Below are 14,579 nucleotides of genomic sequence, written 5' to 3'. Positions count from 1 at the left end.
ATTGCTGCACCTTTCCTTTCGCATTTCAGTAACCACTGCAGATGACATCTGATGCCGGAGTTTAAAAAACAGCAGGGGATGCAAGGACGCATGGGAATTTAGTATGTCTTCTAAAAAAAAGTGTATATATATATATATATTTCTTCCAAGGAATTTTGTGCTGTGATCAATACAAGCTCTTCTAGAAGCACACACATGTCCTGCATCATTCCCTGTGCCCTGTCTTCAGACTACACTGCATTTGAACAATCCAGGCTGGTCAAACGAAACCATTGCTTGTGATTAGAGAATAAAGCAGCAGCAATATATTCATTAAATCTTGGTGAGCTCCTACAGTCACTTAATGCCTACAGATATGCACTCCAACAATGGCTGGGCTAGGTTCCTGATGGTGACAACAGAGGAACATGCCAGTGCAATGAGCCTCAGCATAGCTTCTTCTATTCTTCATCAGGGAGCAAGTGATAAACGATAAAACAGGAGCATAACTGAGAAACAAAGACACCTTGTCATCTTTTCTACATGCGATTGCCTGAACAAGGACATTGATGGTAGGATTACAAAAAGTTATATTAATAAATGCAAAAATGTAAAAATACTAATAATGAATTTTGAAATTACATTAAAATGTCAAAGTAGTATGATCAAAAGCCATACTTCTCCTGTGGGTCAAAGGGTGTCCCTTATTTCTGGATTCCTGTGACCCAAATTCAGCCAACAGTGGGCAAAAACCCATTGTTGGTGGACGTCACAGAGCCGGTCCAGGTTCCGCAGGAATTTCGACAATAATGTAGAGCTCTGCCCACATGCCTGAACAGCAGCTGGCTTAGCCTCTCAGCGGGCAGCTGAGATCCTGCCCACAGAACAGTGCTCCAGTAAGCACTGGAGGGGCAGAACGGACAGTCTCAGCTCTGTACTCAGAGCAAACCCTAGAACTGAGTGATCAGTGGTCTATAATCACTCAGTTCTCGGTGTAGAGCCAGCGGGGAACAGCAGAAGCACTGGATCAATGCTGCATCTACATAGGTGAGTATGTTTTTTTTTTTGTATCCCATACTTTTCTTTTAATAAGAGATTTTAGTGATTGGGTTTAGATATACTTCAAACGAAAGAAACGTACTTAAAAAACAAAAAGCTGCGCCACGTACTGAAACGTAAGAAACGTACTGCATGTTTGAAATTGATATAGCAGGTCCCAGACTGAGCTATGAAACCTGGAATGTCACATTCATAGTAAGCAATGCTGACATCATATAACAGCAGCTCACATACTATTGGCAGGTGTCTCATAGGGAATTTATACGCAAGCCTCTGGATATTTATTGTAGCACAGAGCTCCTGAAGATTGATGGTGTCTCCATAATATTATGCTATCTAGCTGGTTTCTGTGAGAGAGTGTGACAGCGAGTATATGCAGCTAAATGATATAGCTCTAGGGTAGAATCCTTGCTCAAGCAGCCTTAGGAAACCATAGGGAGAACCTTGTAAACATTTATTGATGAAGTTTAATTTGTGCTTTATATCTAACACACTTCCTGGCAATAATTCTGTATCAATATACTGTACTAGGCATTTTCTTTAAATTTTAGGAAGCTCTAGGCCACATGTTATTGTAAAAGGTTGTGTTTTGCTGGAGCTTGCCAGAGTTGGCCTACCACCTTGTGTTCAAGTACAAGAAGTTTAAAGACCATGTCTGGTAAATATCTCCCTACTACTTTTTTCATAGAAATCCTTCTGTGAAGTCAAGGTGATGTGATAGCCCAGTGCCCCGATCTTCCTCTTCTAGCAGCATAGGTCGGAGTCTACAGGGCATGCTACATGACATTGGTGCTCCCTGTAGAGCTAGATGGGGGGAATTGAGGAGAACAGTCACCCAACACACAAATGGCGACTATTGTGTCTGGTCTCCCCAACAGGAAATGTGGCTTTCGTTGAAGAATTAAAAGAAGCCAGAGGCTGCAAGTGCTTGAACAATAAAGCCGAGCAGCCTGCTTCAATTTTGTTTTTCTGCCAGAACAACTGCTTTAGGGCATGTGTTGATGGGCATTGTGCTCGAGTTTGAGACACTTTTGAGATCATTCAAAATTCACTGAAAAGGTTGCATTTTAAGTGCCATTGCCCTCCTTCTGACCAACATTTGATTGCTTCAAATGGGTTTTGCATTCCTATTAACCTGAAAGGAAATACAAAAATAACTTGACAAGAGCATAATGCTGTCAATTAAGGCCCCTAAGGTGGAACTCCAGGCAGTAACAAAGGAATAAAAGTTGTTGCAAGCGATGCCCCAGGAAATATTTGTTATTATATTGCAACTCCTCTATATGCCATGCTTCCTTGGGTATCAATGATCTCTCTACTGTCAATGGTATCGACTGCCCCTTGGGTGACACCAAAGAAAAATGGATACCTAATCTCCAGCACCTGTGTCATTGTGGTAGCCTCAAATAAAAAAGGGAAGATCTGTGCATCATATGGGCTCTATCATCATTCGATGGTCCTAAATTAAAAATACCTTTTTCATTCTCAGGAATGATACTTAAGTCAGTTAGCTCTTTAACTCATAAGAGATCATTAACTAAGTGAGCCTCTTCATATCTTAAAAGACAAGTGTGATAATTCCTACAGGACGCTTACTGGTTAAATGCCATCCTCAAGGCGCTCACTTAATTATTGGCTAAACTGACCCACCTTTCTAATGCTACTAAATTCTTAAATTATGAGTTCTAACTTGCACATTTAGCATACTGTACATGACAAAATGGACATATACACAAAAATATTGAAGGTTTTTAGTTTAAAAAAAAAAGTTAAAGCGGGAATTCACCCGAAAAAAAAATTTAACATTAGATTCATGCTCATTTTGTCAAGGGGAATCGGGTAGTTTTTTTAAAAATGAAGAAGTACTTACTGTTTTACTATTTGATTGACAGTCTTCCGACAGGCTTCCGACGGTCACATACATCGCGTCACGAGTAGCCGAACGTCGGTGCGGCTCTATACGGCGCCTGCGCACCGACGTTCGGCTACTTTCGGAAAATCGTGATGCGATAGATGCGACCGTCGGAAGCCTGTCGGAAGACTGTCAATCAAATAGGAACGCCCAGTCCCGCAGCCCATACCCGGAAGCGGCGGAGAAGATCGGTCTCTAAAACTACCCGATTCCCCTTGACAAAATGAGCATGAATCTAATGTTAAAAATTAACATTTCCGGGTGAACCTCCACTTTAAGATTTGCCTTGTATGAAATGTATTCTTTTTCTGTAGTAAAGTGTTTCAATTAATACAAACAGCTTGGCTGGCGCCAGAGGTTATAGCTGGCTGATAATTTTGACCTAGCAAATTATTGGCACACAGTTACCAATTGACTGAGAACACATCATAAATTTTAATGAGCCAATCTCATTCAAACTGTATGTATCAAATATGTATAAAGCAGACATTATGCTAAAGCAACTTGATTTAATAAGACAATTGCCAAAGGGCAAAATTAGGGGTGTTCTGGTAAAATGACTAATGAGTTGTCTTTAGCTGGGCATGGACAGGTAAATGTCTTCCTAAAAAAAATAAACAGCGGTTACATGTGCTTTCTCTATAGGGCCAGGATCTGCTACTGTTTCTTGTGTGGCTTGTCCAAGGAATTGATGCACAACACACATGACTAAAGCTATTCTTTCTTTCTCAGCAATTTTTCATCTTCCTGTATCTAGAAAAAATGCAGTTTGCATTGGTGCCTAAAGGGCGTTATATTTGTTTAGGCAAATTTACTGTCTTTTCATTTATTTTTTAACGTGTGTAAAAACACACGCCTGCTTTAAATTTTATTAATGTATGTTTAGGTTTTAAAAACCTTATTTCTATTTACAGCTTGTAACTCTATATGTACATGAAGACAGACATATGCGTTCATTGCATCCGAAGGCTCCGATTCCTGCTCTAAAGACTTTTACAATAGTTGTACATTACGGTTTCTTCTCACAATACAAGTCTATGAAGTCAGTGGACTTAAAACCATACATGCGTTGTGGATATCTTCCCAACATTTTCCTCTACATTTAACAACTAAAATAAATGAGCATATAAAATGTAAAAATCGTAGCAAAAACGACATTAGAGTAAACACAGGAATTATAACCCCAAATATGTAGTCAGAGGAAACACCCATACTTTCTTTTAAATGAACCATAATGTTGTTCTAAGCTTGACAGCACCCATAACCCTGTGATTCTGACTCTGTTCTGCCTCCCAATGGTGTCTATGTTACATACTGTATTTAAAAGCCCCACACTAGTAATTCTTCCCCAATTTAACGCAATTGTTTTTTTTTTTTTTTGGTCCTGAACATTTTCAATCACTTCCCAGCCTTTCCCAAATGTTATAATATGCAGTTAAAAAAAGCTTTAAAATAAATACCTCTCTGTCAGGCCTCATTTACACTTGTGGTTAGGGGGGGGGGCAGTAAAACCACAAATTTAAGATTTAACGCAGCAAAAATTACCGCACCGTCGTGTTTGATGCAAGTGTGGCTTTGAATGGCATCTTTTATTTATGGATGTTTTTAAGTACTGGCTTTGAGCATTGTACTACAAAGTTTAAAATTAATATTACACTATATGGTTTTATTATCTTTTGGCTGTTCTTGTGAGTGCCCCCCTTGAGAGAAGAGGGTCTTACTATTACTGGACCTATTGAGTGAATGGATCCAGGGATCTCAGATTGAGCTTGTATTGCGGCTTCATTCTTTAGCGGCACATTGGTGCAGTGAGTGTGCAGTATCACAATCTTTGGATCATCCTTTGGTAAAGGAAGTTCACACATTTGGATTGGACTATGGTTTATTTTAATCACTATTTATTCTAGTGGACTTATGTACTACGTAAATTTCTAAATGACATTTGGTTATGTTGACACATATATTTTGATGACTGTGGGTTATTTATTATAGCAGTTCACTATTGTTCTTTCCTCTATTTACATTTATTAATTTATTTATAATTCACATTTAGCACAGCCGCTGTAACAGGAAAGCGGAGGTAAGATTATGATATTGGACCTTATTAGCATAATGCCTGTCGGACTGTATATCTACGGTACGTCTATGACCTCAATTGGGCTTTGAATTACTAAAGAGAAAAAGGTGAGACGTGAAGGAGCAGATGAAAAAAACAAAACAAAGTAAGACTGAAAATACTAAGAAACTAAATAAAATATAGTATCTGAAAATAAAGTACTGACATTACAGAAACAAGGATGGACAAAAGTAAAAGCTGCTTAAAAAGGATTTACTGGCACAGGACAAGAACACAACCAGAACATCTATAAACAATTATATTTCTTTTTTGCTATCTGCCAAATACCAATGATGCTGTATGACCTTCGAGGAGAACTCTGTATTCCCCATCTAAACCTGCAAATATCATTAATACAATCCTGAATATTTGCAAACTCATTCCCTGAAGATATTCTGCTATTGATTCTCCATTTAAATCACACATCCTTGTTGGTGTTAAATGGCCCAAGAAAACTTGGAGACCAGGCCATCCTGAGATATTCTGCCTGTGAATTTAAATATTACATCTTATGTTTAAAGCAGTTTCGGTCACATAAGCTTCTCATATGCTTACCACCATTTGTCAGCTGTATGACAATAATCCAAATCCTGCAGTGAGTTCCATGCCAAGAGACTCTGCTCAGGAATTAGCAAGTCTTGTAAATGGTCAGAGATCTTATCGGAGATCAGAGGAAATCAGGGAGGGAATAAAACACGTCCCAGTAGGAAAAGGATTAGAGGAAACTAAAATTATAATAATCCTGTCTCTCACCTCGGCAGGGACCTTGCGCTGCCACAAACAGGTCTTGGTGTCTCTCACAGCGAGTTTTCTTGAGTTCACAATCATTTGAATAAGTAGCACCATCAGAACCGCACACCTGTTACAGAAACAATAGATGAACAAAGATATTCAGCAGCCATAATGTTTCTATTTAGCAGCTATAATGCCTAATGTTGTAAAGTTTACAATGTTAAAGCTCTATGCATTACATAATACAAAGTATTAATTTTAAAAGCAAACATTGTAAGTTTTTGAATTTGACTATCAGCCTCTATACAGCAAAGCACACATTGGGGGAAGAGGAAGCAGCAAAAGGAGCCAATCAGGTGTGTTACAGTGCAAATGGCATGCCAATGAGAGGAAAGAAAGAGTGACAGAGAGATACACTCATCAATCTGCTGCTTCTCTTTTCACTGCCCAGTACCAAGGTGGGGGTGGGTAAAAGACCTGTAAGTGTAAAATTAATGCCCAAATCAGAGCTCATCCTCCGCCAGGCAGGGCTGTGCTTTGTGGCAGGGAAGTGTAAATCTAAGGCCCCGTACTCACGACCAAACATGTCTGCTGAAACTGGTCCGCGGACCAGTTTCAGCAGACATGTTTGGCCGTGTGTAGGCCCGAGCGGACCATTTTCGGGCGGATCGGACAGGTTTCCAGCGGACAACTGTTTCCTGGACTTGCTTTAAAACAGTCCGCTGGAAACCTGTCCCCCCGACATGTACCGTCGTCTGTACAGACCTACCGTACATGTCCGGCCGCCCGCCATCCCTCGCATGCGTCGAATGACTTTGACGCATGCGTGGAAGCATTTTAAAGGCAGGCCGCCCACGTCGCCGCGTCATTGTCGCGGCGACACCGTGTCATCGACGCGGCGACACCGCGGACACGCCCCACGTATTGTTTACGCGCGGACCTCTGTTCAATGGTGTGTACAGCCATCGAACAGAAGTCCCCGGGCAGACATGTCCGATGAAAACGGTCCGCGGACCGGTTTCATCGGACATGTCTGCTCGTGAGTACAAGGCCTAAGAACTGAAGGGACAGAAACACAAATTCTTTGGCAGCTAAAACAGTTCCTTTATGTGTATTTCATATGGATATTTGTTGTTTGCCTGAAGTTTACTTTAAAAACAAAACAAAAAAACACTGATATTTTACAAAATATTCCGAACATAATCTTTTTTTGTTTATTAAAAAAGAAAGAAATGTATTTGCAAAGTGCTTCTTTCAGACTAAGTTTTCAGATTCTATTAAGAAAGCCAATCGCTGCCTGCTTGCTGGCTGACTGCCCCTGTCCAACTGAAAATCCAGATGTTAAGAGCTAGTTTATATTAGAATTACCGGGTTCCGCAACACAGCATGGCAGGTGAAATCGCAGACACAACGATCATCCTCCACGTCCTCATCCCATGAGCCTCCATAGCGTTTACAGCGATCTTGTTCACACTCGCTGTCTTCTCCAGAACCAGACCCAGCCATACTTGAACCACATTCTGCAATACAGAATGAAATGCTTAACATTTAAATGTGTTTCTTTCTTATGGGCACATATGTCTATAGCTAAATATAGCACTTTAGAGAACTGTAGAGGATAAGGCATATTGATAGTTAGGAAACCATCTCTCCAACTCCTATCTGGTGAAAAATAGCTCTGCATTTAACACATACAATAATTACAAAACAAAGTCTGCGTTAGTAGGAATTATAGAAGGCAGCTAACAGCCTGAATTGATATATTCAAATCCCACAAAAACATATAGGTACAGTATATAACTGCAGTGCCAACAAACATCATAAATAAAAGTAAACCAGAATGCAATCAATGTCATATATATATATATATATATATATATATATATATATATATAATCAGTGGGAGACAGCACCCTATAATGTTCGAGCAAACAACTCTCCGCCCAACGCATTTCGTCCAATTGGAGGTAAACCTTTAACTTCTTCACTATGAGATCTTTCTCCTGATATGTGCGTAACCAGGGGTTTCTCGCTTTGAGGTGGGGCAGAGGTATCAGAGCCACGATTCACAGGACTTGGTGTGTGACTCTCAGCAGATCGTTCTGACACAAGTCTCCACTGCTTTACTAAGCACTTGCCAGTAGGGAGAGGGGAAATCACTCACAGCATACATTGACTCCATAGAGCGCAATATACCTCCTATGTGCAAGATATTGCATCTGGTGGATGTGATACTTACTGGTGACAGATTTTCAATAGAAGAATGGTATTGGGTCATTTGGAGCACACTGGTGTTTTGAAAGACCTTTTTTTTCACAGTCATATGATTTGGGACTTAAATCATGTGTTATATTGGTTAACATTTTTGTTATTTGTTGGCGCTACAATTATATAGTTATAAATAGCACATATTGCATGCTGACTCTAGCAGTGGACTCCAGTGGTAGTTTCTCACCAACATAATAGCATAGTAGAAGGGGCAGTGCTTGTGCAAAAGGATATGGTTATTTAAATGCACCTAGGGCAGCATGGTATCTAAATACAGCCCTACCGCTAGAAAAAAAAAAGCAATGCTCATTTGGAACGCTAATTCTTCATGTAAAAATTATCTTGGCATTATGTAGTTATCAGCCCCAAAAAAATGAATTAAAAAGAGAAAAATCCATACAGAAATGTCTAAATACTGATCCACAAGCAACACATTCAATAATGAGGCTTTAGTTAAAGCTAACACTACAATTTAAAAAAGGGAACCGATTTGTCTCCATACAAATAGGTGCCAATTAATACAATTGGTGGTTGATTCATTAATTCATCCACCTACCCAACTAGACTGAATTGTACCGAGCTCTTCAAAATACCCGGTAAATTCTGTGTGGAAATGAAAAGGATGAAACTCTTGTGGGTTGGAGGTATCCGCCACTTCAAGCACAGTCTGTTCAGAATAGGTTAATTGAAGCTGTGAAATCAGTGAGTGAATAAGCGGCTGTAGTGACCAATCAAATCTCTCTTCAGTGGCTATGGGCCCATACAACCTTTAATTATAAATAAACAGGTGCATTCAAGCACTCAGGAACACAAGATGGGCGCGCTCAGACCTGTCACAGCTGCTCTTTATATAATCCGCCAGTCTGTTATTGTTATTCCCTGACTCCATTTAAACTTTCCCATCTGAGCTGCATTTAGAAACTTTTAGCAGAAGAGACCTGTCGACGAGACAGGGGAAAGCCATCTAGAGTCAATGGGTCACTGTATAAAGCAGTTCGCTCATGGGAAGCGGTATATTATTACACAGATGTCAGATCGGCACTCATTCACATGGAAATTACAAGAGAGGAAATAGAACTTTGCTGTTGTCAGTTTGTGTGAGAAGACCACAATAGGTTAAATAGTATACGCATTACTTTTTTTTTCCTTTTTTTTTAATGTAAGCATTCTTATTCAAAGATATGACAGTTTCAGCCTTGACCAACTCCCTGATCACTTTCCTTTACTGCCAACAGTCACTGAACACAGGTAAAGTACTTTACTGGCATCAATGGCAAATTCAAGTCCTAAGGAAGAACTCTGCTCAGCTCTAATGGCATATAAAAAAAGGTCTGTTATCGAGTCTATCATAGTAAAAAGGAAAAATATGCATTTGGTTACAAATGACTAGGTTTAAAGTGGAGATATCGGTTGAAATCACACTTCACATGAAACGGAAGAGTTCAAGTCTGCATTAATTATGTAGCCAGGTGCTGGGCTAGAGCAATATGGAAAGGGAGACATTGCCCTTTATTATTCTCTCCCTCTACTGAAGTTATGCAGCACCATCCTCCTCTGGTCAGTTTGGGAGAGCTAAAGCAAAGCAAGCCCATAGACTTCTATGCAGAGCGCTGAGAATCCTGGGAGTTGTAGTCTGAGACTGCAGCCAAATAATGGAATGAACAGACTCCTTACATTACAGATCCCAATAGGCACTGTACAGTAGGAGGAGTCAGAGATGATTTTTAATAAACTGCCTGTTAAAGTTCTCCCTCTTGGCACTGGAGGAAGTTAGAGAGAGAGCATCTCTATCTGAATATTCGCCTACCAGTGGAAGACCATACCAGCGAGGATCCAAGCCTGAGACTGGGAGCGAGGATGCCCGGTGCAACGCAGCACTGCCCACATCACAGCATCTGCACAGCTGCTGCAGAGAAACTCGCCCTCTGCTTCCCACTGCTTTTTACTGGAGGCCATCAGGGAGAGATCAGGGGCCACCCCAGCAAGAGGTTACTGCCAAATCTCAGGGACTAGTGAGGGGGCTATTCGCCCATTGCTCATACTGCTAGCAGGGACTGAGCCAATAAGAGCAGGACACCACATGTACCCAATCCATACTGCACTCTAAACCACACTTATTCTAAACCTAGACTGCATCTATACCAACCCTATACCGCAATATACCAAACCTTTACCATATCTGAACCAGATCTACCTTGCACCTGTGCTGAGACTATATCGTACCTACACTGCATACAGGTTAACAGGGACTTTCATTGTGTACCAACGCTTTTATAGGGCCCCAACGATAACCGGCAGAAGAACATCTCAAAGGACTACCCCTCCTGTAATAATTATTCTGCAAGTGCCCTTTGTCTCCCTGACCCCCCTTCCTTTTCTTTTGGACAGTGCATGCCCAGTCGGTCTAGCTGCAGTTGAGGTGGTGCTAAATTGTATTATTCCCATTGTTAATCTTTTTTATGCTTGCCTAGTTACCAACCATATTGGGTGACAATATATTACGTTTGCCTTTACTATCTGGTTTAGTGCCTGTTTTCTTTGATATAGGGCTACTACTGTGTGCCAAGTATTACCTTCAGTGATTTCCTGTGATATGGTATGTTGTACACTCAGCCTGGTGTGTTAGAGGTTTTTTTGAAAAAGGTTGAGGCAAAGAACAGAGGATCCATCCTAATCAACTGCTCCTACAGGGGTAGTGCTACAATAAATTGCTGGCGTGTTACAATATGCAGCAGCAGAATACCTAAAAATCTTAGGCCAAATCTTCATTGTAGGAAAGAAAAATCAGAGTCTTTGGGGATCTTTCTTGGACTCTCTATTTGAATTGGATATTACTGTTTTGCAGTTGCCAGATGAAGTTCCATTAATGATAGGAATATCCTGGGGATGCAGCTGGTACACTGTGAGCCACTCTGTAGTATCTACGGCAAAAGATGGTGATTTATATTCACTGTTTACATGGCACATGAACTGATGAACGTCAATATTGTGGTACTGTTTATTACTAATGATGGCCCCCCACATTCACCTCTCCCTTTCTTCCACCTGTGGCACCTAGTCCAGGGTGGCATTGCCAAAGCTCCTGGAGAATGCCAAGTAGCCCAAAGCCCAACCCGTGGGATCTCACCAGAGGGATGGCAAGGTCATCCTTGACTACGTGACACAGGAGGAAGGGGGGAACGGCAAGTATGTTAAATCCCCTACAGGTTTTTTTCCTTAGTTCATAGCAACTTTTTAGCAAGGGGGAAGGGTTTCTCCCTAAAAAACAAAACAAAAAACTAACAGCCTTTGCTATTTTAGTTAAAGTCTGCTTTAACAAAGTGGGACCTGTGAATGAACACGCCTCCTCCTCATGTCATTTCTGAACAGGTCTGAACCATGAAAAATGGATTTGTTTCTTGAATTAGTATTAGTATTTCTCACCATGTTTCATTTATGCTGATGTAATCGTGGAGATATACAAAGAAACAGAATGACCCCCACTAATGTCTTATTCAGAGGATAAGCCATGTTCAATATTTCAGCCTTCACAACTTAAAAACATTTTATTTTTTTATTATTATGAATGGATTATTCTTTTGATGCTTACAGAGGGTGTTCATCTAATCCAGCCGTTTATGGTAAGATCAGAAAATATTTGTAGGTTTGTAGGCCTCTCCAGGAACCTGCACAAGCCTGTATGAGGGAAAGTTGATTGGCTGATCACGACTGTTTCCCATGAAACATCAGGTCTCCTTACCACCTTCATAAGCATGTTTGCCTGATGTGAACCTAAACGTTTTTAGAAAGATCATTCGGCAGTCAGGTTGTGTCTAATGTCTTTAGGAAGCTTTAAAGATCTAAACAGCTATACCATTAGAATCTACAGAAAAGCCTTTGTTTACTTCAGACAGAAATTTTATTGATATAGCTTGTTTGATACTCTGCAGAACACGTACTGAGATATCTATAGCACAATGGGTGTTTTTCAAAGTATCTTTTTACTTTATAGTAATAATTACAAACTCAGTGATTCCTGCGATACCAAAGAAGCGAATATTCTGGGACTGGGAAATCAAGATACGGAGAGGACCTGAAGTGTGAAATGAAAGCGTCATTCTATCAATCCTCCGCGGTTTATTTACGTAAAGCGATCACCAGTTATCAGGAGATAAAAGCAAGGGATGCCGATAAAAGGGCCTCTTTCAAGTCTATATGGATCCAACAGCCTCCTTTCTGGTGCACTCCCGCCACCCCTTCCATACTCCATTCCTGCATCCAAGCCATGCTGTGTTAATGAACTCATGGTAATTACTCTTGCGCTGAATACGAGACGGGATATTAAAGGCTCTGCTCATAACTGATCGCCCGAATGCCGGAATCACCCCCCGAGCGTTGCTAGGAGACTAGTCAAATATACCCTTATTATCTGGCACTGTGCAGCTCTCCGGAGGAACACAGAGATACAGGACAGAAATGTTCATCCTCAGCGCTTTCAATGTGATGTCTAATACAACAGGAGGATTAAATTAAAATCGTTGCTGCGTCGTCACCCAGTGGTGGCACTATGAATGAGCATACACGGGCGATGTGTGCTTTCTAGAGGATCCTGAAAACCAGGAAACACACAGGCTTTCTATTTATTTCCTTTAATCTAAAATGAGTTTTCTAATCCTACAAGGTACATCTAAATGTGGTGGATTAGTCATTCAGCCGCTCACCGACCAACTAAAGAGACGGTTTTACTTCAAAACCGACAGAGTGAAATAAATAATGGGAATTGATGTTTAAATTGGAATTTGCAGGCAAGCAGTTTTTACTTTGTACCATAAATAAAACTCAATTTCAAAGTGAACCTGACAAGATACTAGCGTTGGAGCTGTCATTGCTGGTGATTTTGTTAAGACCTACATTTTGGGCCTCACAAGTTCACTTGAGGTCGAACATGTCCGCTGAAACTGGTCCGCGTGTGTATGGCCTAGCGGACAGGTTTCCAGCGGACAAAAGTTTCTTAGCAAGCTAAGAAACTTGTCCGCTGGAAACATGTCCGTCGGATATGTCCAATGGTTAGTACACTTAATCGGACATGTCCGCTGGTTATGACGTGTAACCAGCGTCCCGAAATCCCGGGCAGGCGTCAAATTGATTCGACGCATGCGTGGAAGCATTGCACTTCTGTGTTTGAGAACGTCGGTGTCTTCTACGTCACCGCGTTCTCTGTCCGCGGGGATTTTGGTCTGATGGTGTGTACACACATCAGACCAAATGCTCCCAAGAGACATGTCCGATGAAAACGGTCCGTTTTCATCGGACATGTCTCCTCGTGTGTACGGGGCCCCAAAGTGCATCTTTAACTTACATTGTTTTTTACATGGGGAAGGATTTTGAGCCCCGACAAGTTTTTACTGTTGTCTGCATCCCCGCTGAGGAGATTTCAGGGGAAATCTTCCCATAGGTACACTTGTTCTGGTAACAGCAGTCAAAGAGGATTTCCCAATGGGACACAAACAGCAAAAAATAATAAATCTAATCATATAATTAACACTAATAAAAGTTAAAAAACGCCCATTCCCTCTTCTCCACTATTTGACTTTGTTGAGGGCTCATTTTCACAGGGACAGAAGAGATGATGAGGAGCCATTTATCTTTTTGGAGCAGCGTGGAGCTGCGTGCAGGCAGTCTACATAAGTCAATGGAGTCATGGTGGCTGTATGGACAACCCTGGCACAGATGAGTTTGATAGGTATGTGGAAACAGGTGCATGGCCCCTGTTGCAGAAATTGCGCATCTGGGGTTGTGCATATTGATGCATACCTGTCCAACCTGATTGTTTGTGTCTGTATAGCCACTGCATCTCCACCCACTTAGGCTGCCTACATGTAGCTCCAGAATATAAGAAAACTGCTCTCCATGCTGTGCAAGGTTTGTGCCCATGTAATTGAGCCTTAAAGTTTGCAATAGGCACAGAGAAGGAAGTCCATTTGCATTTTCTGTACTGCAATGGTCCCTGCCCAGGCAAGTGCATGCCTGTGATCGATTCACTAACCCTCTGGTTGTAGCTGGGCCCACTGAACATGCACTTGTCCCTTGTGGATAGTCTGGTTCTAAAAGTCATAAAAAGAGAGATGTTTCAAAAAATGCATCAGACCTATCCACAACAAGCTGTACTGGGTGATAATTTTGGGTCCGTGAATCTTGCTGTTGGAACAGTCATCTTTTACATGTTAAAATAAATAAATAAATCACTTCACAAGTTTATTGAGTGCCGCAAGGGCTGTAGTGAGCAGCAGACAGCTTGTGCTAGAGAAGTTGGATCATGCTGTGTAAACGACTGCCGTCTTAAGGCTATTGGCAGCCTTACAATCCATGTTCAGGGCAGCCATAAGGCAAGGTGAAACATGAGTCTCAGGCGTACCCTGAAGAGGTGTTCACTTTATCCCAGCTGCCTCCTGCTAGTATGTACGCTGGCGAAACATCATAAGAATGGAGATTCAGCATCCGTATGTTTCATCTAAACTAGAAAAACCAGAGTGG

At 41.2% G+C, this 14,579-nt stretch overlaps 1 protein-coding gene across 14 annotated transcripts in view; it reads right to left on the bottom strand.

Moving 5' to 3' along the window:
* AGRN (agrin) overlaps nt 1–14,579 on the bottom strand; it is a 578,793-nt gene that overhangs the window by 115,216 nt on the left and 448,998 nt on the right. For all 14 annotated transcript variants that reach the window (XM_040325972.1, XM_040325976.1, XM_040325970.1 and 11 more), the window contains 2 exons: nt 7,167–7,318; nt 5,820–5,925 (listed from right to left, as the gene is read on the bottom strand). In XM_040325972.1, coding sequence (XP_040181906.1) covers nt 5,820–5,925; nt 7,167–7,318 — 258 coding nt within the window. The remainder of the gene's footprint in view (nt 1–5,819; nt 5,926–7,166; nt 7,319–14,579) is intronic.

This window comes from Rana temporaria, chromosome 10, assembly GCF_905171775.1.
Source record: "Rana temporaria chromosome 10, aRanTem1.1, whole genome shotgun sequence".
Taxonomy (NCBI): Eukaryota; Metazoa; Chordata; class Amphibia; order Anura; family Ranidae; genus Rana; species Rana temporaria.
The sequence above is the reverse complement of the archived record's forward strand: the minus strand, read 5'-3'. Positions and strand labels throughout refer to the sequence as shown.